Source organism: Postia placenta, assembly GCF_002117355.1.
Source record: "Postia placenta MAD-698-R-SB12 unplaced genomic scaffold POSPLAscaffold_3, whole genome shotgun sequence".
NCBI classification, from domain to species: Eukaryota; Fungi; Basidiomycota; class Agaricomycetes; order Polyporales; family Adustoporiaceae; genus Rhodonia; species Rhodonia placenta.
The window spans coordinates 1,962,433-1,987,373 of NW_020169834.1; the positions used below are offsets into that span (position 1 = coordinate 1,962,433).

Below are 24,941 nucleotides of genomic sequence, written 5' to 3' on the forward strand. Positions count from 1 at the left end.
ATCTGTTCGTCTTTCTGAATTATCGCCCATTAGCGACTATGGCCACTGAGTCTGCAGAACCCGCCATCACTGTGCCCGAAGGGTATACCTTGCACTCGGAGAACACCTCCCATATCCTTCTGCCCCCGGGAAATCAAGCATTCCTGAATCCAGTGCAGGAATTCAACCGCGATCTAAGTGTCGCTTGCATCCGTACATGGAGCGAAGTTCTCAACGAGGAGAAGGAAAAGAAATGGAGACAAAATCAGGAGCGGCGAGCGAAAAAGGCGCAGAGCGGTGGAGGGCCGAAGACCAAGCGGGCAAAAAGTGAGTGATCTGGCTCATTGTGGCTGTAGCTCTTATGGATGCATACAGCGTGACCCGTCAGCTGCCGTACCGGACGCACCACCAGCAGAGAAAACGCCTGCGGAATCGGTAGCTCCTACTGAAGAGTCCCAGCCGTCGGGGGAGGTTGAGACACTGAGTGATCAGAAGCAAAAGGAGGCATGTTGCATCCGTTCACAAGATTTGCTGGAGTTTGTTCTGAAAGGTTTACCAACTACTGCAGTATCAGCCTTACAAAAGCGTTATTCTGGAAGCCCTTTCGGCGACAGGGCTGCGGTCGATACGTTATGCTAAGGAGATACCGCTGGTAAAGTGAGGACAATTGCAATCGCCGAGTCCCGAGTCCGAGTCCTCATCCTCTTGTGTAGATATGTCATTGCAAACGACCTATCCTTTTCAGCAGTAGAGGCCATGCGGCATAACATTGAAATCAACGGCCTTGGGGAGACCTCATCCGACACGCAAAAGCCGGAGGGTAGCAAGCGTGTGGCAGCCAAAGTCAGGGTCAATGAAGGCGACGCATGGTAAGTATATTACCCACTGTACAGCTCTATACTTAATCTATGCTCAGTGCTCTTATGTACAACCATCGGAGCGAACGGGATCGTGTCGATGTCGTCGACTTGGATCCATATGGCACTGCCTCGCCGTTCATCGACGCTGCCGTGCAATGCGTGAGTGATGGAGGTAGGCAGTGTAATCTCTTCCATGCGGCGCGAATTCTGAGCTAGCCTTCCAGGCCTGCTATGTGTCACATGTACCGACCTCTCCGTCCTCGCCACCGTTAACTACCCTGAGAAATGGTTCGTCGGACCCAGATATACCTATTCAGGTTTTGACAGCATCGCATAGCTTCTCCAATTATGGCGGGGTGCCTGTGAAAGCAGAGTACTGCCATGAAGGTGTATGTCTGCACGTCTGCGGCAACTGCTCATGCCTCACTTCTTGCTTCGCAGGCACTTCGGCTAGTATTGCATACCATTTCCACTTCCGCAGCGCGGTACGGCCGATATATCCAGCCATTGCTGTCTCTATCTATAGACTTCTACGTGCGCGTGTTCGTGCGCGTGTATTCTTCTGCGAACGAAGTAAAAAAAGCTATCAGGTCTGCAGCATTCTCGCTTCTTGCATGGAAGGCGCTCTGACCACCTAGCCACAGCAAGACGTCCACGTACTACATCTGCAGTGGCTGCCAATCTTTTTATAGCCAGCCCCTTGGTAGGATGACTGAAAATGTCCACGAGGCGACCGGCAATGTCAATTACCATTTCAAGGCGCACACAGGCCCGGCAGTGCCTAACAAGTGCCCGGAGTGCAACTCTGCTCTTCATGTACATCACAGATCTCTATCCAGTTAATACCTTCTTCGTTGACCGAAGTTTTCTAGATCGCAGGACCCATGTGGTCAGGCTCGATACACGATCCAGTCTTCATTTCGAAGGTGTTGGAGCATGTAGAAGGGAACGAGGACAAGTATGGCACTTCCACAAGAATGAAAGGGATGCTGACTGTTGCAAAAGAGGTAGTTGCATTCGTCGTTATTTGGTACTCCGTTCCCTCAGTCACATTTGCAGGAGCTCGATGTTCCATTTTACTTCACCCCGGCAAAGATCGCCGGCAGCTTCCACTGCATTTGTCCTAATCTAGACGAAGTGGCGTAGGTGCATCCTGTTCTCGCTTGTCATTGCATGCTCAAGTCTTCACAGGTCGGCATTGTTGCATGCAGGCCATGAGATCTCTCGGTCTCACGCATGCGCAGGCTCCTTAAAAACCACAGCTTCTCGTGTAGACATACACGATATCTTCCGCTCCTGGATCAAGACGCATCCTGTAAGAATGGATAAAGTATCGCCGACATCGCCGACATTCCAACTTCTCAGCAAAGAAGCAAGGTGCGTGGATGTCCTCATAACGGCATTACCTCTAACAGGCTTCGCAGAACGGAGGCCAATTTTGAACACCACTCGAAGTCGGTCACAGCATCTTCCAAGGTGAAGCTCGTGCGTTATCAGACGAATCCGACGCCCAACTGGGGCCCCGGCAAAAAGGCTGGCTCGGGTAAGAGGAAGCGCGAGGAGGAGAATCAATAATCATATGACATGCGAGGACAGAATCAGCCTATGTATCCACTAAGATCCCCACCCGAAAGTCAGTCCTGACAGTGGCGCTGGCATGATGCAGTAAGAGAGGATATAGATTATGTATCAGTGCAACCGCAAACATTAACAGAATGAACGACGAAAGCGCAAAGACAAACGAGAGGAAGTAGGTGGCTAGTGACCGAGCGGCAGGGCTTGACTTGCTACCCAAGGGTGTTTGAGAAGCTCAGTCGCTGAAGGCCGTTTCTCATGATTTAGTTCGAATGTAAGCTGTAAGAAGTCTTCTGCTTCTGGTGAGATGTCCGCTGGGATTGCGGGTTTTGACGACATGCCAATCTGTCCGAATGTCAATTCCGAGGGAGGAGTATTTGATTTAGAATCACATACTTTGAATATGGCTTGCATCTGAGTCAGCTGCGCCCAAGGGTGCTCACCCGTCAGCATCTCAACGACAAGACAACCAACACTCCAAATGTCGGCCTTTTGTGTGTAAGCGGTCTGCTTCACAACCTCAGGCGCCATCCAGAACACTGATCCTTGAAGCGACGGTCGGTGGGCCCGATGACCTGGGAGTAGGTCTGCAAGAGAACATGGTCAGATACAAGCTGCTAAACAGGCTTGTCCATTACGTACTGTCCTCGACCTTCTTGGAGATGCCAAAGTCAGAGATCTTGATACCGCCCTTGTTGTCCACAAGCATGTTTGCGCCCTTGATATCACGATGAATGATATCCCGTTCGTGAAGGTAGTTCAAGCCGAGTAATATCTGTCGGACCCAATTCCGCACAAGAGGCTCCTCGAAAGCGCCATAATTCCGCAGGAGGGATGTGACAGATCCTCCTGGAACGTACTCCAGGAAGATGTTAAGATGGTCGTCATCAATGCAGGACGCTAAGATCGTTTTCATCAGCTATATGAAATATCACAGCCATAGAGGTAGGCCTACATAGGTACTGGACAATATTTTCATGCTGCAACTCCTGCAAGAGCTCAATCTCATGCTCAAGGGCACTGAGCATGCTCTTCTTCCGCTCCTCGTTTGGGGCAGAACCTGTTGGTAGCTCCACTTGCTTGACTGCCATTAGAAGACCAGTTGAGGCGTCCATTCCGAGATAGACCTTGCCAAAGGATCCAGCGCCAATTAAAGCACCCTTGATCCACTTGATGGTCCTCTCGCCTATAGATAGCATAGCTGTAAGCAAACATTTGAGGGCTCATAGTACAAGGTAACGCACGACCCGCCGAGATGGTCGCCTTGCTCGGCTCGTCTTCACCAATGGCAGTGTCTACGTCGGTATCGACCTCGTCTTCGGTGTCATCCTCTTCCTCCTCCTCTTCTTCTTCTTCCTCCTCTTCCTCTTCCTCCACCTCCTTGATGCTCTGTTTGTCCAGTTCATCGTTGACATCCACTTGAGTCCACTCTTCCGAGCCGTCGGAGTCGATCTTGCCACCGCTCTCGCGCCGGCTCTCCACCTCTGCAGTGATCTCGTCGACGGTGACAAGGCTCGCAGTGTCGGAGCGATCGCGTTTGCTGCGAAGCTCTGTGATATAACTCATGCGCTTCGACGACATCGACATGGTTCGCGACGAGCGGGGGTCGAGGTGGCTGGAGTCGAGGTTCAGGGACTCTGACAGAGATTCAGACGGGAACGCCACGGGCGGCAGGATGTGTGGACTCGACAGTCGCTTGTACGAGTCGTCAGAGAGGTCATTTGACACAGACAGCTCAACAGAGTCGCCGTCATCAGTGGAAAGCGATAGCCGCGGCGGACTACCAGCATCCAGATGAGCAGGGGCCGAAGGGAGAGGCGGGGGAGGGGAGGGCATCCTCTCAGGGAAGGCTGTAGATGTCGAGGAGACCGACGCTCTTGGCGACAGACCGCGCTGTGAGCTCAGCGTGCTCACGCTGAACCGCGATGGCGCAGGCGCGTTCCACGAAGCGACGCTATCCCGCTTGCCAGGACCACCAGCCCGCATCATGCTCTGTCTCCGGGTCCTCTCAAGCACCTTCTTCTCGGTGAACGGGAAGTACTCCGCAAGATGCGTCGTGATGAGTTCGCTCGGAGGCCGCTGACCGAAGAAGTTGCGCAGCTTTGAGGGTCGCTTGCCATTTGCGGTGGATTTTGTTGGGCTCTGGCTGGGCGACACTTCCGAGGACTCGAGTGTCTTGTCAGGGATTTGCACGCCGAGGCCGCTGAGGATGCTAATCGAGCTCGCGCGTTTCATGGCCTTGGTAGCGGGGGTCTGCGCGGTGTTTGGTGCCCTATCCGGCGAGAGTAGATCCTCATCCGGGTCTCGTTGTGGTACAAACGCACTTGAGGAATCTGGGGTAGCGTCTCTCGACCGTTTAGTCCGTGAGATGACTCGCAACGTCAGCCCATGCTCGCGAGAGGGATCATCTGGTGGCGCCTGACAGATAGAGAGTAACTGCGCCTCACTCAAAGGCGTACCTAGTTGCCGCACGTAAATCAGCCAGAAAGGTGCATGATAGTCTAAAAATCCTCACCTGGGCCATCCTCGGTGGTCAGGTATGCACCCCAGCCATCGACGCTCAGGCCTCCGTCCTCAGTCTCAACCCGCTCAGAGCCCTCACTGTCTCTCCCGCTGAGTTTGTTGAATTTCCTGAGCGCCTTCACCAGCACCTCAACGCCGCCTGCACAGTCCGCGACGTTGATAGTGACGGACTTGCTATCGTCTGGCAGTGTAAACTTGACAAGTCTCCGCTTTAGGTCGTCCAAGGATGGCGCGCCATAAGACGACTGGTTTTGCTGTGGAGTATTCGGTCGCATGAGACCAACCAGAGCATTCCTGTACGCAGAACCGGTCGGCGGCGATGGGGTGCCCGTAACTGTCCGCCCAGACGTGAATGACTCCGCAATCGGGGAAAGCCCATTCTGCGCGGGACTATGCACCGCATATGGATGCGGGATGTTTCCGGTGTTCGAACGGATCGGTGGCTTTGGCGGTGGATTCGGTGGGGCTGTAGCTGAAACACTGCGGCTGTGAGAGCCTGCGTCGGTGGGTGCACGCGGCGGCTCTCGCGAAGGAGGTGGCATGGAAGGGAACGGCAGTGGAGACTGCGCGCGGATGGGCGCGCGTCCATTGTTGCCGCCCTGCCAGGTACCTCCTTGCTGAGACGTCGGCGTGAGCAAGTTCGATCCGCGTGGAGGCTGCTGTGGCGAGTAAGGCGACCCCTCCGGCTGTATCGGCGTCCGCCTCCCAGAGAGCAGGTTATGCGGTGTCCGTGGATTGGGCGGGAGCGGTGGCTGGCCGCGCGGCGGGGGCGGGATGGGAGGCAGGGCCGAGCGGACGCTGTGCGCGGTCGTCGGCGTGCTATGCGCAGACGACGCGCTGTTCGGCTGGGGGAGCGGCCTGATGCCCGGGCGCGCAGACTCTTGGCCATCGCGGATGATGCGCGGCAGGTCGGGCGAGCCGCCTGCGGGCGCCAGGTGCAGAGGCGCCGGGCGACCGGACTCGAGGCGGCGGGAGTGCGCGCGCGCGTTCGTGCCGTCCATGCTCCCTGTGCGCCCGTGCTCGGCGCGCGGGCGGTTCATGATGGACGACAGCGCCGAGCAGCGCTGCCGCAGCGCCTTGACTGCGTTGAGGATCCGGAGTCTGTCCCCCACGCTCGTGATGCCCATCTCCTTCAGCGCGACCTGGTCGAGCTCGAGCAGCACGTCGCCGCGGATGTCATTGTCCTTGAACGTCGCGGTGTGGTGTGCACACCTGATGTCCGTCAGCCAGCGCGCGACGTGCGAGTCCGACCATGTTCGGAGGAACTCTGGGTAGGTCATCCCAGGGGGCAGCTCGAGCAGCCCGCTCGGCAGCACGCTGGCGCGGTGGTTCGAGCCATTGACAAGCCGCGAGTGGCTGTGGGACGAAAAGGTGGGCGATGTCGGGGAAGAGGCCTGCGAGGGGGGCTGGGAAGAGTCATCAAACGTCTGCAGGGCGCCATTGCCGGCAATGACGGCTGTCATCCTGAATACAGTGCGGCACTAGCTGTACGGGGTTCCAAGCGTGCGAAGAGGATGCACAACCTGCCTTCGTGAAGCAAGCACCAAGCCTGAGCAGAGCAGGAGACGCAAGGCCTAATCGAGTCTGTCCTCCGGGGTATTTGCGTGATACTGGGACACCCGGGGGCGTGCCAAGGTCAGGGACACGCGCTACGATCTATCCAGAAACAGCGCGAGCAGGATCACGTCGAAGCAAGGATGCCCTAGGTATGGTCGCGTAGTAACTGAACAGGCGGGAGTGCAACGCAGTCAGAGACACGAGTGCATTAGACGTCGAGCGAAGAGTACAAGAGTGCCAGACTGTGGCCCCGGTGGCCCAAGAGAGAATAAGAGGGAACAAGAACGGATGTTGGTGAGAACAATGAAGGTGGCTGTAGCAGCCTACCGAGCGCGGACGCTCGACGCGTTCCCGCGCCTCCTCAACTCATGCGACGTCGTCTATGCTTGCGACCGTATCAGCTCATATCATGGCCGTCTGCTCTGGGAACATAGTGCGGAGGCCAGGCAGACGACGCATGTCACCAGGTAGTGCCGCTATGAATGGTCGTTGAGCGTCTCGACACGATATCCATCTCGCTTCACCTGCGCGAACTGGGCGGTGCGAACTGATCATGACATGGACGGCAGTTGCGCCAGTTATATCTTACATCGCAGCTGCCAAAACTCATGGTCCGACAGCCTGTGAACAATGTTCTTCCAACAGCTATGTTTATAGATGCAGCGTCTTCCCGTAGACGCTGTGCATCAGCACTGGCACCGAGAAATGGATGTACTCTCGTGCTGCAGTGTGTATCCTTGCCGCCGGCACCGAGATGGTGCTTCTGTTAAATCTGTTCGCATTGGCTAGTGTGCGCGCCTTCCCGATAATCAAGAGTCGCTCGTACGCGACGGGAGAGTTCTCACCCCGCCAGACGTCTACCACAACACCGCGGACATGATGTTGTAAGAATGCGATACCTCGACAGTCTCATCAGGGCAATTCGCGATGGTTCAATACCCCGCACAAAAGCCTCGGAATGCGAATTAATTCAGAGGATCGACCAGGAACGGGCAAGGTGACTGACTACTCCAGATTACCGCCTTGGCGCCCTGGTATCTATGGTCGTAGGCTCCCATACAGCGTGGTGCTGCTCGCCCCCATCAATCAACCAAGGTTACGGCGATTACTCGAAGGGGACCCGAGGCCGACGCCTGTTAGCAGCGGCACAACTTTGCGCTTATCTCGAGACGCATCACCGTTACGACATTGGCATCGCTACGTTGGGCAGTGAAGGTAAAACTCCGAGACATGGAAATGCGTTATTGACAGAACTCGATTATTGCGGGACGTCTGTGATGACATTGTGGTTGCAAATCGGCGTCGAATTGACGGGAATCTATCGCTCGAGCAGAGTTGTTGACTGTCGCGGCAGGGAGTCGCTGGCCTAGATGCGTTTCCGACCGTCGGGCATGTAACAAGGTACATACCAAGACATTTTGTGTCACGGTGATGACCCTGTGTGTAGAGTCTGTGCTCAGCGTCAATACCATGATGATACGTAGCCGCTGCTATGACGAGATACGGTAGCCCGTCACCGAATGCGTCCGCCGACGCGCGCCCTGAGCCGACTGGGACGTGTCTGAGCCTGGAGGCGCACCGGGGGTGGTGGAGAGCCAAGCGAAGTGTGGATTCGAAGACCGCGATCGTGCAAGGGTGCCGACTCGATCAGGGACGCTTGATTTCCAAGGTGGGACCGGCGCCGAATTGAGATCCGCGCCGGGGCCCCCGCGGACGAGAGGGGGCGGGTCTCGCGCGTCGGCTGCGCGGTGCAATGAGGAAAGCGCAAGCGACGAGCGGGGAGTGAGGCCATCGTGTGCAGGTCGAGGATTGCCGGCAAGGAAGACCGTAGATGGAGGTAGGGAGGGTGCGAGGGAGAGTCCATGCCGAGGCCGGCGTGGGGACGCCGGCGCGAGAAACGGGCAAATAAAACGAGGCGGGCGAAAATGCAGCCATTTCCAGCGCCTGCCGCGCTTCGTGTCCAACATCGTCCTCCTTCTCCTCTCCTCCTCCTCCCGTAATAACACCTTCGGTGTGGTCCCCCTTCATTCCTTTTGCCCGCCCCTCCCTCTTCTTCTCTTTCCCCCAGGACACTCTGCCGCGGCCCCCCCTTTCCTTCGGTTGCCATTGACACAACGCGCTTCACGCCGACCCGCCATGAGGGTGCGCACAGCGCTCCTCTCGCTCCTCGCCCTCGCCCACTGGGGCAGCGCCTCACCATACAGGGAGGACCTCGTGGAGTTCAACATCAACACCAACAAGACTGCGACGTCTGTGCTCGACTACTCGTACCCGCAGCGCTCTAACTACACGGCGTCGCCAGAAAACTGGCGGGCTCTCCCCTTCTATACCATTCTCCTGGACAAGTTTGCCGACGGAGATCCCTCCAACAATGATTTCTTCGAAAGCATGTACGAGTGGGACTGGCGGGAAACACAGCTGCGGGCCGGTGGTGACCTGAAGGGCATGTTGTCAAAGTTGGACTACCTCCAGGGCATGGGCGTGAGGGGTATTTATATCTCCGGAACACCATGGCTGAACATGATCTGGGAAGCGGACAGTGAGTGCACATGTCAGTACATGTGGTGACCGCTCGTGAGACGCGTTGTGCAGGCTACTCTCCGCTGGATTTCTCGGTCGTCGATCCGCATTACGGTAACCTCGAGGACTGGCAAAACGCGCTCGATGAAATTCACAGCCGCGGGATGTACGTTGTACTTGATTTCACCGTTGGAACGATGTCGAATCTGGTCGGTTTCCAAGGGTAAGCTGACCGGCTTCTCACGCGTCATAGCTTCGTGCTCAAAGCCCGATCACAGCTACCAGAACGTCTCTGCGCCATTCAACATCCATGAGTACGATGCCGTCTGGTTGGATCCACAATATCAGCCTTGGGGTTTCGAACACTATGTTGACTTCTCAGTGAGTCTTATGCCGCTCCATTCATTGCGCATACCACAACTAGTACCCGCAGTTTAACAACACGTACAACACGTCTTGCGAGATGCCGACATTCTGGGGCGATGACGGTACAATCGTCGACATTGATTGGAATGGCGGTTGTTATGCGTCCGAATTTGACCAGTACGGTGACATGGAAGCGTTCGGTGTTCACCCCGACTGGCAGCGTCAGCTTTCGAAGTTTGCCTCGGTGCAGGATCGTCTGCGGGAGTGGAACCCCGATGTCATGGCCAAGCTGCAGAAGTTCGCTTGCATGGCAATCACTGCATTTGACTTTGACGGTATCCGTATCGACAAGTCCACACAGATGTCAGTGCAGGGCCTGGTGGACTGGACTCAAGCGACGCGTGATTGTGCATACAACCTCGGCAAGGAGAACTTCCTCATCATGGGCGAAGTCACCGGTGGAGATTATTTCGGAGCCTTGTACTAGTAGGTGGTTTGCGGTCACATCTGTTATTCATTTTGACCGTGGTGACAGTGGTCGTGGACGCACACCTACGGAGCGCCCCCCGGGTTTCTTGCAGGCTGCCAACCTGACGAACGCAGAGAACCAATACTTCATCCGCGAGCAAAACCAAAACGGCCTCGACGGTGCTGCTTTCCACTACTCCATCTATCGTTCCCTTACACGTTTCCTCGGCATGGACGGTAACCTCGAGGACGCGTACGACTTGTCTGGCAACTTCGTCAGCGCGTGGAACGAGATGTTCGTTAACGACGACCTTTTGAACGCATTTACGGGCAAGATCGACCCGAGGCACATGTTTGGGACGAGTAACTTCGATATCTTCCGCTGGCCCAGTTTGGAGAACGGGACGGCGCGCAGCGTCCTGGGTACCTTCATCACGAATCTAGTCATGCCTGGTATTGCCTTGGTAGGTCTTTTAACTTTTGCGGACTAGGCCCAAGCTGACGGTATTACGCGCAGTTGTATTATGGCGAAGAACAGAATCTGTACCTATATGACAATACAGCGAACAACTATCTTTATGGGTAAGGTCGCTATATGCACTCCGGGGTCTTGTGTCTCATGCTTTTGTAGACGTCAAGCTATGTTCAGTAACAAGGCATGGCAGCGCCATGGCTGTTATACGCTCGGCTCGCAGCAGTACTACAACATCCCCATGGGTCGCTCCCTTATCGGATGTCAAGATGACTGGAATGCGCTCGACCACTTTGACCCTACTTCGGATACTCGCCGCCTGTTCGCTCAGTATCTGCACTTGCGCACGGTCTACAATGCACTTCAAGACGGCTGGGATCTCGTGCAGCGCGGCAACTGGACGTATTACATCGAGCGTCCTGGTTCCAATGGCACTGCCACCGAGATGGGTTTGTGGTCTGCCTCCCGTTCCGTGCTCCAAGGAATCCAGACGCTGGCCGGCAACAACACTGACGAAATTTGGCTGCTTTACGCCAATAACAACGTGACCCAAACTTGGCAATACGATTGCATGAAGGACCTGTGGATTTCCTCGCCGTACACATCTGGCACTACGGTCCGCAACCTGTTCTATCCGTATGAGGAGTACACCCTGGAGCAGTCTGGCCAGTCCTACTACAACAACAGCGTAGCACCCTGGTTCGGTTGTCTCAACAACGTCACGATGCCGCCCTTCGGTTTCAAGGCGCTCGTTCCCGCTGACCAGTGGGTCCCGCCTCCACCAGCCATCACACGATTCTTGCCCGGCCACGATGCGCGAATTACCTCCTCTGACAACGACACCACGTTGGACATCACGCTGGAGTTCAACCTGGAAATGAATTGCGAGGGCGTCACCGGCGCCATCACGATGAACATGTCGTCCGCTGGGAACATTACAGTGCCCACGATCGATAAAACCACGGTCAAGTGCGGCGCGGTCACAGAGCCGCAGCCGAGCGAGGTGCAGGGTGTGTCGCTGTCGAGCTGGTCATGGTCCGCGACCGTCACCGGCGTGCCGGACGGGATCCTCGAGATTACGGTGACCAATCCGCAGACGAACGATGGGACCGCATCGACGAATGTGAGTGGGATTCGCGGGTGACTTGTGGCGCGCAGGCACTGATAGACTTTGATATATGCAGAGCACCGATCATCTGCTCATCCGCAAGGGCAAAGCGAACAACGTGATGGTCTTCCCCGATTCGGACTACGACACTGATGGGCTGCAGTACAGCAACGGCCAGTATAAGTATGTGCACAGGGCGTATGGCGCGGACATGTTCCGGTACTCGTGGAACTTTGCGCAGAACTGGTCGAGCTGGCAGTCGTGGGAGGACGAGTCGACGATCGCTGCGGATGTCTTTGACAACTCGGACAACTGGTGGAAGGGCCAGCACATCATGGTGCAATGTAAGGTCCCTCATTCATCATATGTTGCCAGACGCTCATGTCATACTTCGCAGACTGGAGCTACTTGGCGCAGACATCTAGCGTCGTAGTACACGCCGATCACGACTACAGCATCCCTCGTCGCGTACCTCAGTTCCTCGTACGTGGCGTATACAACCAGTGGGGTATCGACAAGGGTCTCCCGTACCAGATGACTCAGAATAGCAAGGGCCTCTGGGAGCTTGAGATCATGGACACATGGCCTTCGTACGTGCAGCTGAACGTCTTCGGCTTCGACAACTACTTCTACGGTGATGTCGACGGCGATGGTGTCTTGGACCGTCTCCCGCCTAACACCCTGTCTCCTAACTACTTGAACATGTCGGCGCCCCCGCATCCTCATCTTGCTTGGAACCTCGTCGTCGACGACGCCAACCTGACATGGTGGCTGGAGCCTGTCGGCGAGTCCCTTGTTGGTGCCATCTGCTTCGCGCTGTTGTTGGCTATCCCCTTCATCACGGGTGCTCTCGCTGTCGCCGTATTCATGTGGTCGTTCTACGGAATCAAGTACAACAAATGGGGTGTCAAGCCGAACAAGGATCACAGCAACTACTTCCCTATCATTGGACACCTGGGTAACAGGTCAAAGTCTAACCTGCATGAGCCGCATACGCCTCTTACGGAGAAGATGTTCGGGCACAAACACAACGCGGAGATCATTGGCTGGCCAGAGGACAAGAACAAACGCCGCAAGGTCCTCATCGCGACCCTCGAATACGAGATCATCGACTGGAAGCTCAAGGTCAAGATCGGTGGTCTGGGTGTCATGTCCAGTCTGATGGGCAAGGCTATGACTGATGTCGACCTCGTGTGGGTCATTCCGAAGGTCAAGGATCTGGAGTACCCCGCTGGTGAACCCGCGGAGCCGATTGAGGTCATCATCTTCGGCGAGCCGTACTTGATCGAGGTCGAAACGCACGTCCTAGACAACATCACCTACGTCATTCTCGACAGCCCTGTGTTCCGTGCGCAGACGAAGGCTGACCCGTATCCTGCCCGCATGGACGATCTCAGTTCTGCCATCTTCTACTCGACGTGGAACCAGGCGATCGCTGCGACGGTACGTCGTAACCCAGACATCGACATCTACCATGTCAACGACTACCACGGCGCCCTTGCTCCCATATACCTGTTGCCCAAGGTCGTGCCGGTCTGTCTTTCGTTACATAATGCCGAGTTCCAGGGTCTCTGGCCGCTTCGCACCAAGGAGGAGATGAAGGAAGTCTGCTCCGCCTTCAACATCAGTAAGGAGCACTGTACCAAATACGTGCAATTCGGTAACACGTTCAACTTGCTCCACGCGGCTGCGTCTTTCATCAGTGTGCACCAGAAGAGTATTGGTGTCGCTGGTGTGTCTGACAAGTATGGCAAGCGCAGTTGGGCCCGGTACCCGGCTCTTTGGACTCTCAAGCACGTCGACTCTTTGCCCAACCCTGATCCCACAGATATCGCGGCGCTGGACGAGAATCCTGTGTCTGTCCGGGACATCCAGATCGATCAGGTCGCTGAAGCGGAACGGCCCGAGCACAAGCGACAGGCGCAGGAGTGGGCTGGCATCAAACAAGATCCCAATGCAGACCTCTTCGTGTTCGTCGGTCGATGGTCCAAGCAGAAGGGTGTGGATCTCATCGCGGATGTCATGCCATCTCTGTAGGTCTTATGCCTTCCTCTGCGTTGATTTAGATCCTGATCGAGACAATTTCTAGGTTGGAGAAACGACCTTCCATTCAGCTCATCACTGTCGGTCCCGTCATCGATTTGTATGGTCGCTTCGCTGCTGAGAAGCTTGCTCGCCTGATGGAGCTGTACCCTGATCGTGTCTACTCAAAGCCCGAGTTCACTGCACTGCCTCCTTACTTGTTCAGCGGTGCCGATTTCGCTCTGATTCCGTCTCGTGATGAACCTTTCGGTCTGGTAGCTGTTGAGTTCGGCAGAAAAGGAGCTCTGGGTGTAGGTAGTCGGCTTGGAGGTCTTGGTCTCATGCCTGGTTGGGTACGCTACTCCGTCCTTCACTCGCCTGACCTCACTGACTCGTTCATTCAGTGGTTCCCTGTTGAATCAACGTCGGCAGAACACATGATGTCGCAGTTGACCAAGACAGTCAAGATGGCCTTGAAGTCGACTGAAGAAGAACGAGCAATGCTCCGTGCCCGATCTGCTGTCCAACGGTTCCCTGTCGTGGAGTGGCGTCAGCGTATGGAGGACTTCCATAAACGCAGTATCCAAATGAGTCGCAACGTCGCCGGATCAAACGCTTGGCGACCATCCGATGCTCAAACCTTCAACATGGGCCATGCAATTTCTGAGACCGATGATTGGGATCCTGAACATCAAGCGTACCCGACCCAGCCAGAATGGGATGCGCGAAGCGTCAATGACAGCCCTGGCCCTGCGAGCCCTGCGATGCCTGGGTCACCAGGACAGTGGAGTCAGGAGACATTGACTCCTGGCGGAGGCGATGGCCACCTTGCCGCCCCAGCTCTGCGCCTTATCCAAGACAGCCGCCGAGGCTCCTTCAGTACTGACATCTCGGAGAATGAAGGGGACTATTTCTCTCAGCCATCAGGCAACGCCGAGACATCACAAGACTTTGGTAACTTCCTGGAAAGAGCAAACCGCACTATAGCGCGTGACCAGAGGCATGTCCCCGATCCGTTCCTCGATGCTGCTGCTCCAAATAGACCATTCGGCGCACATTCGAGAATCTCCTCAGTGGAGTCGATAGCTTCGATTGTCGATGAAAAGCAAAACTCGCCGCTGAACAAGGCCATCGCTTCGGTGAGTATCTAATAGGCCTTTGTATGTGGTCTTGTCTGACCATGACTGTCAGTTCACCGACGCCGATGGCGGAGTAGCGCAAGAGTTCGCTCAAAAATTGCAGATGCTCAACTCGCACAACTCGAAGGGCGAGTTGTCTATTGAGAAATTCTTGACAAAGAGTGAAGAGGCCTTCTTCGACAAGGTCAAGAGGGATCGTTTGTCCAGCGCAGCAAGCATACGCTCTTCGCGCAGAGACTCGATTTGGGGGACACCTGCACCATCTACATTGGATCACTCTCGACCTTCATGTAAGTGTTACAAATCCAAGTGGAATTAGTGCCGTGGCTGATATTGTACAATTTACAGCACCAAGCGCCCTCTCGTTTGGAGATGGCATGCCTTCGATGGATGGTTACAGCGGACCTCTCCCTAACGGCAATGACATCGTCATCATGTCGGGATTGCAGATTGCGATGTCCAGGGAACTCTTCGGCTGGCCTCTTTACACCATTGTCATCGCACTAGGGCAGATGCTCAGCGCGACAAGTTTCCAAATCACTTTGCTCTCTGGTTCGAACACACAATCCAACCTTCAACTATACGTCCTAGGAGGTGTCTTCTTGGCAGCATCTGCGGTTTGGTATCCATTGTTCCGCCTTAAGCCCTCTGTTTACGGTCTCTCGGCACCATGGCTATTCTTCGGACTCGCGTTCTTCCTGATTGGACTTCCGTCGGTTACTTCTAGTCTCCATTCTGCACATTATGCTCTATCAAGTGCAGCGACCTGGGCATACGCAGTTGCTTCGGCAGCGGCGTTCATCTTCTTCGGTCTTAACTTCGGAGAGGAAGCGGTATGTGGTTCTTCAGCTCGCCACTACAGCCTCGCTCACCTTTCGTGATAGGGAGCGGCGACGGAGACGTGGACCATGCGGGCTTGTCTTGTGCAGGGCTCACAACAGATCTGGGTGGCAGCTCTGTGGTACTGGGGTTACGAATTGAACACTGCTTCGTCGGGTAACATGGGCCCGTGGTGGATCGTACTCATAGTCTGGCCATTATCGGTCATAAGCTTCGTCTTCGCCTACTTGATGCTCTACGGTCTGCCGGGTGTGTTTTATTCCAGTCTGCATTCGGGGCATCTTGCTTATCAATATCACTTAGATTACTATCGTCAGTCACCGCCCAAGGTCCCTCATTTCTTGAGAACGCTCTTCCGACGGAAAATTGTGCTTTGGTCAGTTTCCGATCGTACAACAGCTGAATGGATTGGTACTCAATGTTGTCTAGGTTCCTCGGATCTGAAATCCTGCGCGACTACTGGCTGAGCGGAGTAAGTCGTCCGCGATTTGATTTTCGGCATAGCTTGCTAACCCATGCATCTCATAATCAGCCGTATGGGCGTAACTGGAGCTTCCTCTGGAACGTCGACATCCCGAAGTGGCAGATTCTTCTGCTCGTCATCGGCTTCTTCATCGGCGTTTGGGCGATTCTGATGCTAGGTTTGACGCAACTAAGTAAGACGCACACGTGGCTTCTCCCCGTCTTCGCAGTTGGTTTGGGTGCACCCAGATGGTGTCAGGTCCGTACCCAAGGCTTGCCATTTTGAGACTCGAGCTCATGTCCATGTTCATAGATGATGTGGGGCACCTCCTCATTGGCACTATACATTCCTTGGGCTGGCTCGGCAGGTCCCTACCTTGGTATTTCTCTGTGGCTGTGGCTCGGTGTTCTGGACGCTATCCAGGGCGTCGGTCTAGGCATGATTCTGCTGCAGGTATGTCTCATGAATAAGATATTATCTATTTTCGCCTCACCTTGTGTCTTAGACTCTGTCTCGACTGCATGTCTGCGCCACACTTGCCTTCGCGCAAATCATTGGGTCCATATGTGTGATGGTCGCGCGTGCGACCGCTCCCGACACCATTGGCCCGGAAAGTGTATTCCCCGATGCTGCGTCATGGAGTTTCTCGGACGGCCTCAAAGGGAGCCCAATGGCATCAGCGCCATTCTGGGTCGCCCTCATTTGTCAGCTCGTCATCGTTATTGGGTATTTCTGGTTCTACCGCAAGGAACAGCTTGGTGAGTACCTTCTGTTATGACGGCGTTTGGCATAGAGTCTGAACTATGATTTGCAGCACGCCCATAATCACGACCATTGTACGAAGAGATTATTAGACACTGGTATCTGCGCACGGACTTCTTATAGTATCTTCATGGTATCTCTAGCAGCAAAGGGACTGTTTGTTTGTGATGGACTCTGTACTTGCGATCAGTCGTTACGACACACGCTCACTATACACCGTATTATAGGTTGGATATCCGGGGTATATTAATGCAACACTACCTTGATAGATTCGCAATTCATCCATTTGGCATTCTCTGCTGGCTCTGTGGCGTTGAGCGCACGCGCACATCGACGTCGTCACAAAAAGGTTACAAAGCGGTATAGACTACATTTTACCTAATAGACATCTTTAGTTACTTCCTTTTGGAGATCACCACCAACGTCGAATACGGGTACTCAAAGATGCCTTTCTCTTGGTCCTCCCATTTTACGCCATCCTTCTTCTCCAATATTTGTTCAATGTCCTTCACAACTTTCTCCTTTTCGTCCGGAGGAAGGACCGCGATGTAGGATTTGCTGAGGGCGCGATTAACAACGATGTCGCGCGTGCCCTGGAGTGCATACGACCAGCGCTCCCGCACAGGTGGCTCGAAGAACTTCTGGTAACTCGGCGTGGAGAACGTCGCCTCCCAGAGGTTCAGACGGAATTGCGGCGTGCCGTTCTCATGCTGCTCGATGCGGTCGCGTAGCTGGGCGACCCACGCGGCGCCATCCCTGTCCTCGAGGTTCCAGATGAAGGCCACTATGCCGTCCGGCTTCAAGATGCGTCCAAACTCGGCGCTCGCTTTCTCATAGTCGGGGCACCAGTGAAAGGCCTGTGTTCACTAAAGGGTTAGTTCCGCTGTGTACGCACCTCGTTCGGTGGCCTACCTGCGCGATCACGACGAGATCTGCCCATCCATCTTCAACACCGGTAGTGTCGAAGGTGCCGTCGGACACCGAGACGTGCTCATTGCCGACCGTTTTGGTGAAGACATCTCGCATGCCTTCGCTGGGCTCAAGCGCCTTCAGCTGCTTCACCGAGGATGCCCAGTCTGGATGAGCTAGAAGGGCGCGAGTGAAGATACCGGTGCCTGAGCCAAGCCTGCATGCGAATACCGGCGTATACATGGGGTCAGCATCAGGGCACGGGACGAAGTCTATCGGACTGACTCCACCACGTTGAGGGGCGGGGAACCCCTGACGGACTGGCGAATGTGGGCGAGAGTAGCAGGTGGGTACGACGGACGGGCCCTGTGAAGCACCTGTTCTATACTGCACTGTCCGAGACGACCAGAAACGTCGCGTACCGGTCGTAGAGCTCGTTCGTGCCCGTTCCAAACCCAACTTGGGCAAGCTTGTGCACTGTGGTCATGCTGCTCGCGAGTCTTTTCTGGATTGCAGGAAGATATGGACGTGAGCGTCGGAGTGCAAGAATGAGAGCAGTCATAACATTGGGGACGGTGCTATATGATGTCGAGCGATAGTGGATTCAAATATAGCGTCATCCAGCCATCTTATGATCATGGCTGCCGTCTGCAAGCCGTGTCTCGTGGCGGGGAGAGGGGTCCGAGGGAAAAGGATAAGGGTTATCAGATAAGATGAGCATAATTAGGCTTATCCGGGGCCGAGTGAGGATGATGACATCCCCGGCCGGCGACAATGTCGGACGCGGTCGCAGGCAACACCGCACATGTGAATGCATCTTACTGTTCCTTTCGGCCATCCGCTCAGGATAAGACAGCATCCTCGTCTTACCATTTGTCTCACTCCTTCAAGCTTCATGACCTCCCCACCTGCCGCGAATTCGCTCACCGTCCCCGGTGCAAACGGAAACCCGACCACATTCACTCTGGCAGATGACACGCTCGTGATCCTGCGGGCCGGAGAAAGTAAGTCGTTGTGCGAATGGCTTCTCATTGCGCGTGGACCTGGCGTTCTGTTCCAGAGAAATGGCCGCGCATCGACACTCCAGTCCGTAACGTAGTGTGGGCCGAAGTCAGCGATAGCGTGTTGGAGATATCCTTCATTGCGAGGCGTCGAAAGAAACATGCGCTGTCCCTCGTGCACATTACCGGGAGGATTAAAGACGACCAGGTTCAGCTGGCTACTGCATTCGCGACCAGCTTGTTGGATGCAGCGTATGCCGGTAAGCGATGTTTCACATCAAAGTCCGATCATATGACGGCATCTCAGTTCCCCAGGGGTGAAGCGCCACCGAAGGCTCCGAGTATTCGTGAATCCTAAGAGCGGTCCCGTAAGTGGTCAAGGCTTCTGTGTAACACAATTTCACGGAGAGAAAATAGGGTGCCTCAGTGTCTCATTACTTGAAGCGCGTCGAGCCAATATTTCAGGCAGCTCGGTGCGTCATAGAGACCACTTGTGAGTTTTACTGCAAATATATGAGAGGATACTGACCGTACCCGTTTTCAGTCACGCAGCACCCTCGGCATGCGCAGGACCTTGTCAGAGACTTGGATGTCGACCAGTATGACGCGGTTGTCACCATGTCCGGCGACGGTCTGGTTCATGAAGTCGTGAATGGCTTTGCTGAACACGCACTTCCAGAGAGGGCCCTCAGTATCCCAATAGCGCCTATACCTACTGGTTCCGGGAATGGCTTATGTATCAATCTCTTGGGAGTCGAGGTTCGCAATTTCATGTGGCTGCACATTGACGGACACTGATGTGTATGCCACAAGGATGGCTACGATGTATGTGCAGCTGCTCTCAACGCTGTCAAAGGTCAGCCCTCGTTTTCAAACGGCTTCAGATACAGCTGTAGATTATCGCCTCAGGTCAACCCCTGCGCATCGACTTGTGCTCTATTACGCAAAACGACACACGTATATATTCCTTCATGTCACAGGTGGTGGGACTTTTTGCTATTGTAGACTTGGGCACCGAGTACCTCCGCTTTCTGGGATCAACGTCAGTGAATTTCGTGAGCGAGTCTTCGCCCGTCCTGACCTTCGACGCCTCTAGTCGCTTCTTAGTCGGATATGTCATTGAAGGTGACGACGTCGGTTGATTACGCACAGCATACTTGTGCTCACATTGCCGAGCGTATAGTCCTCAAACTGAAGCCGTGTCCAGTCAAGCTCTCGGTGCAAGTTGTCGAAAGCGACAAGAAGCGTATGGTGGAGAACCTGCACGCCTACCAGGCGCGCGCTAGAGCGAAGACAAGCGGTGCGACGGTGCCTGACGCAGACACCTCATCCCTCGCCGCCGCCTCGACCGTCGTCGCGTCGCCGTTGCCCGACTCGAAGGCCACGTCAGCGCCCGCGTCACCACTCGATGACGGCTGGATCACGTTCGACAAGCCCATGTCGTATGTCTATGCCGGGAAGGGGCCATACGTCTCGAAGGACTTCATGCAATTCCCTGTGTCGCTGCCGGACGACGGGCTTGTGGACGTCGTGGCGCAAGAAATCGTGAGCGCTCGCATAGACTGCTGCCCTTCCACGATCACTCACTCACGTATGCGCCAGACGACGCGCAAGGCGATGTTGGACGCGATGGACGGCTCCGAAAATGGTGATTCATATTGGCTAAGCACCGTCAGTTGATTTTATTTCCACATTCACTGCCGCATTCTCACACAAGCACATCATATCCCCTGCAGCAACATTACTGGAAGGCGCGTGCTTACCGCGTGGAGCCCCTCACCTCGAAGAGTTGTCTCTCGGTGGATGGCGAAGCGTATCCCTTCGAACCCTTCCAGGTGGAATGCCATCGTGAGATGGCGACAGTCCTCAGTCCCTGCGGGTACTACCAAGCGCAGTTTGACCTACCACAGGACTCGACGAGCAGTTAGTCTCCTGAGCAGTACTCTGGGTGCAGAGCCGCTGGACTCCTGAACCCTTATTAATGTATTGGACCTGGTATCTATTTTGTCCCTGGTCATATACATCATTTATTGTCTATTGTTTTCGCTGGTTTTTGTGGACTCTACGCTGTTGTCCCGCTAGAGTCGTTATGAATATCAATGTGATATTCGTGTCTATCCAGCGATGTGTCAATCCATGCGGGTAGTGCAGGTACCCTGCTTCCATGCTGTGCCTTTGCTCTCCAGCACGTTGGTAAATTTGATTGTCGACAAACACGGGCACTGAATGTTGGGCGGCGCACAGCTCACTGGAAGACTACCGTATATTCGAAGGCTCCTGCGCGTTACAGCCATCACGGTGGTCATCAGCCCTCCGATAGCGGTAATCGCCAAGGCGCAAGTCGAGCAGGGCCTTTCTACTTCCACTCCGTTAGGTGCTATTAGCTATTAGACATCCCATGCCTTCAGGGGAGAGCGCAAGCGTAAGAATTGCCGCGATAGGCGAGCAGAGGGACAGTGGGCGTATGCATCACGCATTCCGGTCGATTAATCCTGAGGATGAAATTACATTATGTACGACCACATCCTCGGCCGTGTCTCACGTATAGTAGATAAAATACCAGCTCCACCCGAGGAAGTTCGAGAGCGCGAATCAAAGAAAAGATACTGCATAGATCAGAAGGCTTGTCCGGCGAGAGTAGGCGAGAACGTAGATGATGGCGCAGGAGGATAGCGAGAGACGCAGTGTGGGGTTCCCTTTAAATTAGCAAGCAGACGATACGCGACATTTTGGTCCGTGGATGCGTATGGTACATATTCACATGCAAACATGAGGGCACAGTGTAAGGCCCTTGTACGATTGCGGCATCCAACGCTCTAAACGCCAGCGCGACTGGAGCACGACTGGCTGCGAATAGGGTTGCCGGACACTGTTGCACAACAGAACGAACCTGGACTGTCGAGGCTCGTGGTTCACTGCGCGGCGGAAGAACCTCTGTGTCAATACTTTGCATCAAATATGTGATGATAATGTGACGTACTGGTGTCAAGAGAAAACGTGCGCAGACTCAATCGGGAACAGCGCATATTAGTTTTGTGGCGCCAACGTCGGTTCCTTTGTACAGGTCCGTATCCAGCCACACGAAAGTTCGCACTTTGCTCTCGAACCACAGGCGATCTTCTTCCGAAATCGGATCCTTGGTGTAAACCGTAATATCCTGAATCGCGCGCGGTGCATCGTCGGCCTGCTCCGACGCGGCACCAGCGTGCCGCACATCCACAACCTGGCCCAGCAATGTCAAAGGCACACCCTTTTCACAGTGGATCTCCATGGCTGTCAACCTGGGGAGGTACCATCCTCGTTTGAGCTTCGGTTTGAGCGACGAGAACAGCTCAGTGAGCGAGATCGAAACGAGACAGAAACACCTCAGGCTGCCAAAGATGTCCGAGATGTGCTCCATTTTGAGTGTATTCCGGAAGAGGCGAAGGGTGTCCAGTGAGGGAAAGCGAGCAAGCTGGTCTCGAATGTGGGGAAGGGAGTTCATGTCAAGGTCGTTACATCTCGAGAGACTCAGAGTGGCAAGAGAGGGTGCGTCCAATGCGGCGAGGAAGCGATCGAGTGTATTATACGATATTGACTGAAGTTCCAGCTCTACGAGTGCTGGTAAGGAAACCTGTCCGCCCTCCACCGCGTTGTCGTCGGCACCACCTTGGTCGAGATCAGGCTCGAAGAGATTCAACGAACGCAAAGAGCGGAGAGGTTCCAGGACCTTCAGGTACTGTGCGCTGGTCGTAACATCCTTGAAACCCGTCCGCACAATAGACAGGTCTTGCATTGCGGGGAAGATCTTGGGCAGACGGGGCCCCTCCGAGGTGCAATACAGATCGTACACGACACAGAGATGAAGATTAGGCGCAGAAAACGTCGGGTTCAGCGCGAAGATGGCCAGGTCGTCTTCGTCTAATTGCTCCCCTGTCGTGCCAAGAAATATCTCCTCGAGAGCGTCCGCGCTCCCATTCCATTTTCCGACTGCGGCAACCACTGTCTCCACGCTGAAAACATCAATATGGACGGTCCTCCATCTTTTCATATGTGGCATTAAAAGGTCCATGGCCTGACGAATCGCATTCGGTTCCTCTTCATCCTCGCAGGGACCCTGAGCAATCGAGATCTCCAACGGCTGCGAACGCGAGCGCTCCAAGGATTTTTCGAGGGAGAGGAGAGCATGTTCACGTCCCAGGGCTATATGTACGGTGGACCACAAGGTGGGCGTGCCGTTCGCTACATCTCTCCATGTGCGACACACGGACGCCACGCGGTGTGAGAACTTGACGCGATCTTCCTTGACCTCGATTTTTGTGCCGCACTCGAATATTTGTCGGAGCAGAGCAGGAGAGAGAGGGATCATTTCGCAAGGGTTCCTGAATTGCTTTGCATCAGCCATTTTCGATACGACTGTTCCATAAGGTAACCATGCAGTCTCGTACCTGTTAAATCACCAGCGCTTAGATAGAATTCAGCCAGCTTTGGGCGAATTTTCGTCAAGAGAATGCGAATCGAAAGGAATGTGCGGCGGACCGTGCTGTCGAACGAGAGACCGGCCGGGAAAGGACAGGACCAACACGTCGACGAGATCAAGCAAGATCCTTGCGATATCTCTCTATCCCCTCCCTCTTGCGGATCCGCCCGCACAAATCACGTGGGCGCGTTAAATCCGCAGCATTGACACGATCACGATCGTGCTTACATAACATCGTGAGATCCCAATCTGTGCCAACCACCGCGCCTGCTTTCATCCACGGTGTTCAAGTGAGGATTAGAGTGTTATGCACTCAAAATATGATAATCATGGTGTATCCCCTCATTCCTTTTAGTGCGTTCCCAGACATGGAGACCCATTGACATAAGTGAGTCTACACCATGCCAGCAAACTCGACAAAAATATAAAATCACCAATAATATGCTACGCCCGCTCTTGTCGCTATACTCAAATTGAAGAGTCACTGTAGCTCATTGGCTCGTGTGCACCGCTTGCCGTATGAGCTACTTGCGGAGATTTCTGGAATGCAGTACGCCTCGACCTATCACAGTCGAAATTTATCAATATCAGCCACATTTGTCGACGATGGCGATCTCTTGCGTTCGAAGATGTCAAGCTTCGTTTATCTCTAACAAGCTTGCGTGCAGGTGTTCCTGTGCCGGTCGAGCCCCTACCCGTTTCACATTGCCCTTGAGGGACTCTTTGCCCCACGATCTATTTGGCGTACGCCTCCAAACCGCGTATGCTAAGACATTTTCTGCAATGTTGCAGGAACCCTCCGATATATCTCACCCATCGGATGAGCTTGGGCACGGTGATTCTTGCCTCGAGGAGCCAGAGCTAGGAATACAGGAGATTCCTGGCCTCGCGGGAGGAAAGTCCTCACAGACTCGCTATTTTCTTCGCCAGACCCCCGCCGTTTACTGATCATCTTTGAGATCGATCACGCCGAAGTGTATCTTCTTGCCGTGAACAACGAATTTGTGCAGGAATCTCGCGCACCTCAAGCTCGTCAAACAGTACGACATGAATGTGGCGCCCTCCAGACAAATCCCTAGATGTTCTGAGGGCCTACCCTGATTTCCAGACTCTCATCGTTCAACATAGCATCGCCTTTCCATGTTCGAGGGACCGCGACCCGACTGTCCGGTGGCCCTCCCGCATTTGAAGGAGATGTCCCTCAGCTTCATGTCCTCCCCAAGCGTCACGAACATCCTTTCCCTCCTCTTGCTTCCAAGAATCAAACGCTCAGCAACCTCTTCACGCGCGCAGAGCACAGCGGGTTGTGCACCATACTCCCCCCGAACTGCAGCATGGTTCGCGGCCCTCTCCAACTTCCGCGTCATTGAGGTCTCCGCCCCTTCAGGCCGGAAATTCTGGTGTAGTACGAAGTCGACATCCACGCGTACCCCAGCGCAGACGAACCCTTTGCCGAGCCGAGCTTTAAGCTCGAAATTGTGCCAGGCGATTTCGGAGCTCCCCATCGCCAATGTCGCCGCGGTCCTGAACCTCTCGACCGTCGAGACGTTCAGCACTGAAGACTTGGGCCAGCCTCCTAGGCAGCATGGTCAATCTGTGCAGGCTGTGGCTGGTTAGTCTCCATCGCGACTAGCTTCTCAACATGATGGAAGTCATTTGCGCGCCATACACTCCGGTTGCCGGGCAGTCGTTTGTCCGCACATCGGCTGCCTCGAGGTCATTGATGGAGGCGATTTCAGCAGTATGCTGAAATATCGGGTCCAGGGATGATGCATCGGCCTGCCTCCTATGGAGGGAAACTTTGGGTAGGTCGTAGACGGCGTGAAGAGGTGGTCTGAGGGAAAATATATTGCAGAACCCACGTCAATGAGTAGTCGAAGATGACCTGCTTGGTGTACAACAAAATGTACCCTTATTT

At 54.7% G+C, this 24,941-nt stretch overlaps 9 protein-coding genes across 9 annotated transcripts; 4 read left to right on the forward strand and 5 right to left on the reverse strand.

Moving 5' to 3' along the window:
- Window positions 1–38: 38 nt before the first annotated feature.
- On the forward strand, window positions 39–2,414 carry POSPLADRAFT_1133900 (hypothetical protein; the record flags this gene model as incomplete). Its single annotated transcript, XM_024484411.1, has 13 exons — window positions 39–310; window position 431; window positions 548–636; window positions 693–848; window positions 896–1,011; window positions 1,064–1,127; window positions 1,177–1,228; window positions 1,281–1,429; window positions 1,484–1,655; window positions 1,712–1,876; window positions 1,899–1,981; window positions 2,031–2,216; window positions 2,264–2,414. 13 exons carry the CDS (start codon window positions 39–41, stop codon window positions 2,412–2,414), a joined length of 1,656 nt encoding a protein of 551 aa, XP_024342038.1.
- A 183-nt stretch (window positions 2,415–2,597) lies between these two features.
- Window positions 2,598–3,613, reverse strand: POSPLADRAFT_1134322 (hypothetical protein; the record flags this gene model as incomplete). The annotated part of the gene is made up of 4 exons (XM_024484460.1): window positions 2,598–2,759; window positions 2,811–2,989; window positions 3,057–3,314; window positions 3,370–3,613. 4 exons carry the CDS (start codon window positions 3,611–3,613, stop codon window positions 2,598–2,600), a joined length of 843 nt encoding a protein of 280 aa, XP_024342039.1.
- A 712-nt stretch (window positions 3,614–4,325) lies between these two features.
- POSPLADRAFT_1113055 (hypothetical protein) lies at window positions 4,326–4,865 on the reverse strand (the record flags this gene model as incomplete). Its single annotated transcript, XM_024483405.1, has 2 exons — window positions 4,326–4,706; window positions 4,788–4,865. Coding segments are annotated over 2 exons (459 nt in total), but the record flags the coding sequence as incomplete, so codon positions are not given.
- A 3,119-nt stretch (window positions 4,866–7,984) lies between these two features.
- Window positions 7,985–8,461, reverse strand: POSPLADRAFT_1054009 (hypothetical protein; the record flags this gene model as incomplete). The annotated part of the gene is made up of 1 exon (XM_024480477.1): window positions 7,985–8,461. One exon carries the CDS (start codon window positions 8,459–8,461, stop codon window positions 7,985–7,987), a length of 477 nt encoding a protein of 158 aa, XP_024342041.1.
- Window positions 8,462–8,630: 169 nt separating this feature from the next.
- On the forward strand, window positions 8,631–16,920 carry POSPLADRAFT_1178916 (glycosyltransferase family 5 protein; the record flags this gene model as incomplete). The annotated part of the gene is made up of 20 exons (XM_024488628.1): window positions 8,631–9,033; window positions 9,087–9,237; window positions 9,293–9,395; window positions 9,448–9,866; window positions 9,916–10,312; window positions 10,366–10,430; window positions 10,480–11,443; window positions 11,505–11,772; window positions 11,826–13,461; window positions 13,518–13,803; window positions 13,855–14,589; window positions 14,642–14,879; window positions 14,938–15,422; window positions 15,474–15,678; window positions 15,733–15,805; window positions 15,859–15,901; window positions 15,962–16,150; window positions 16,205–16,345; window positions 16,398–16,650; window positions 16,707–16,920. 20 exons carry the CDS (start codon window positions 8,631–8,633, stop codon window positions 16,715–16,717), a joined length of 7,065 nt encoding a protein of 2,354 aa, XP_024342042.1. The 3' UTR covers window positions 16,718–16,920.
- A 129-nt stretch (window positions 16,921–17,049) lies between these two features.
- On the reverse strand, window positions 17,050–18,050 carry POSPLADRAFT_1044651 (hypothetical protein; the record flags this gene model as incomplete). Its single annotated transcript, XM_024478579.1, has 4 exons — window positions 17,050–17,511; window positions 17,567–17,780; window positions 17,849–17,929; window positions 17,986–18,050. The coding sequence occupies 4 exons, from the start codon at window positions 18,048–18,050 to the stop codon at window positions 17,050–17,052; spliced, it is 822 nt and encodes a 273-aa protein (XP_024342043.1).
- Window positions 18,051–18,583: 533 nt separating this feature from the next.
- POSPLADRAFT_1178922 (hypothetical protein) lies at window positions 18,584–20,600 on the forward strand (the record flags this gene model as incomplete). The annotated part of the gene is made up of 10 exons (XM_024488629.1): window positions 18,584–18,833; window positions 18,880–18,932; window positions 18,982–19,057; window positions 19,109–19,323; window positions 19,378–19,420; window positions 19,474–19,606; window positions 19,661–19,689; window positions 19,748–20,109; window positions 20,167–20,235; window positions 20,301–20,600. 10 exons carry the CDS (start codon window positions 18,584–18,586, stop codon window positions 20,490–20,492), a joined length of 1,422 nt encoding a protein of 473 aa, XP_024342044.1. The 3' UTR covers window positions 20,493–20,600.
- A 971-nt stretch (window positions 20,601–21,571) lies between these two features.
- On the reverse strand, window positions 21,572–22,948 carry POSPLADRAFT_1134329 (hypothetical protein; the record flags this gene model as incomplete). The annotated part of the gene is made up of 1 exon (XM_024484462.1): window positions 21,572–22,948. One exon carries the CDS (start codon window positions 22,946–22,948, stop codon window positions 21,572–21,574), a length of 1,377 nt encoding a protein of 458 aa, XP_024342045.1.
- Window positions 22,949–24,163: 1,215 nt separating this feature from the next.
- POSPLADRAFT_1134890 (hypothetical protein) lies at window positions 24,164–24,861 on the forward strand (the record flags this gene model as incomplete). The annotated part of the gene is made up of 2 exons (XM_024484524.1): window positions 24,164–24,635; window positions 24,788–24,861. The coding sequence occupies 2 exons, from the start codon at window positions 24,164–24,166 to the stop codon at window positions 24,859–24,861; spliced, it is 546 nt and encodes a 181-aa protein (XP_024342046.1).
- Window positions 24,862–24,941: the final 80 nt, after the last annotated feature.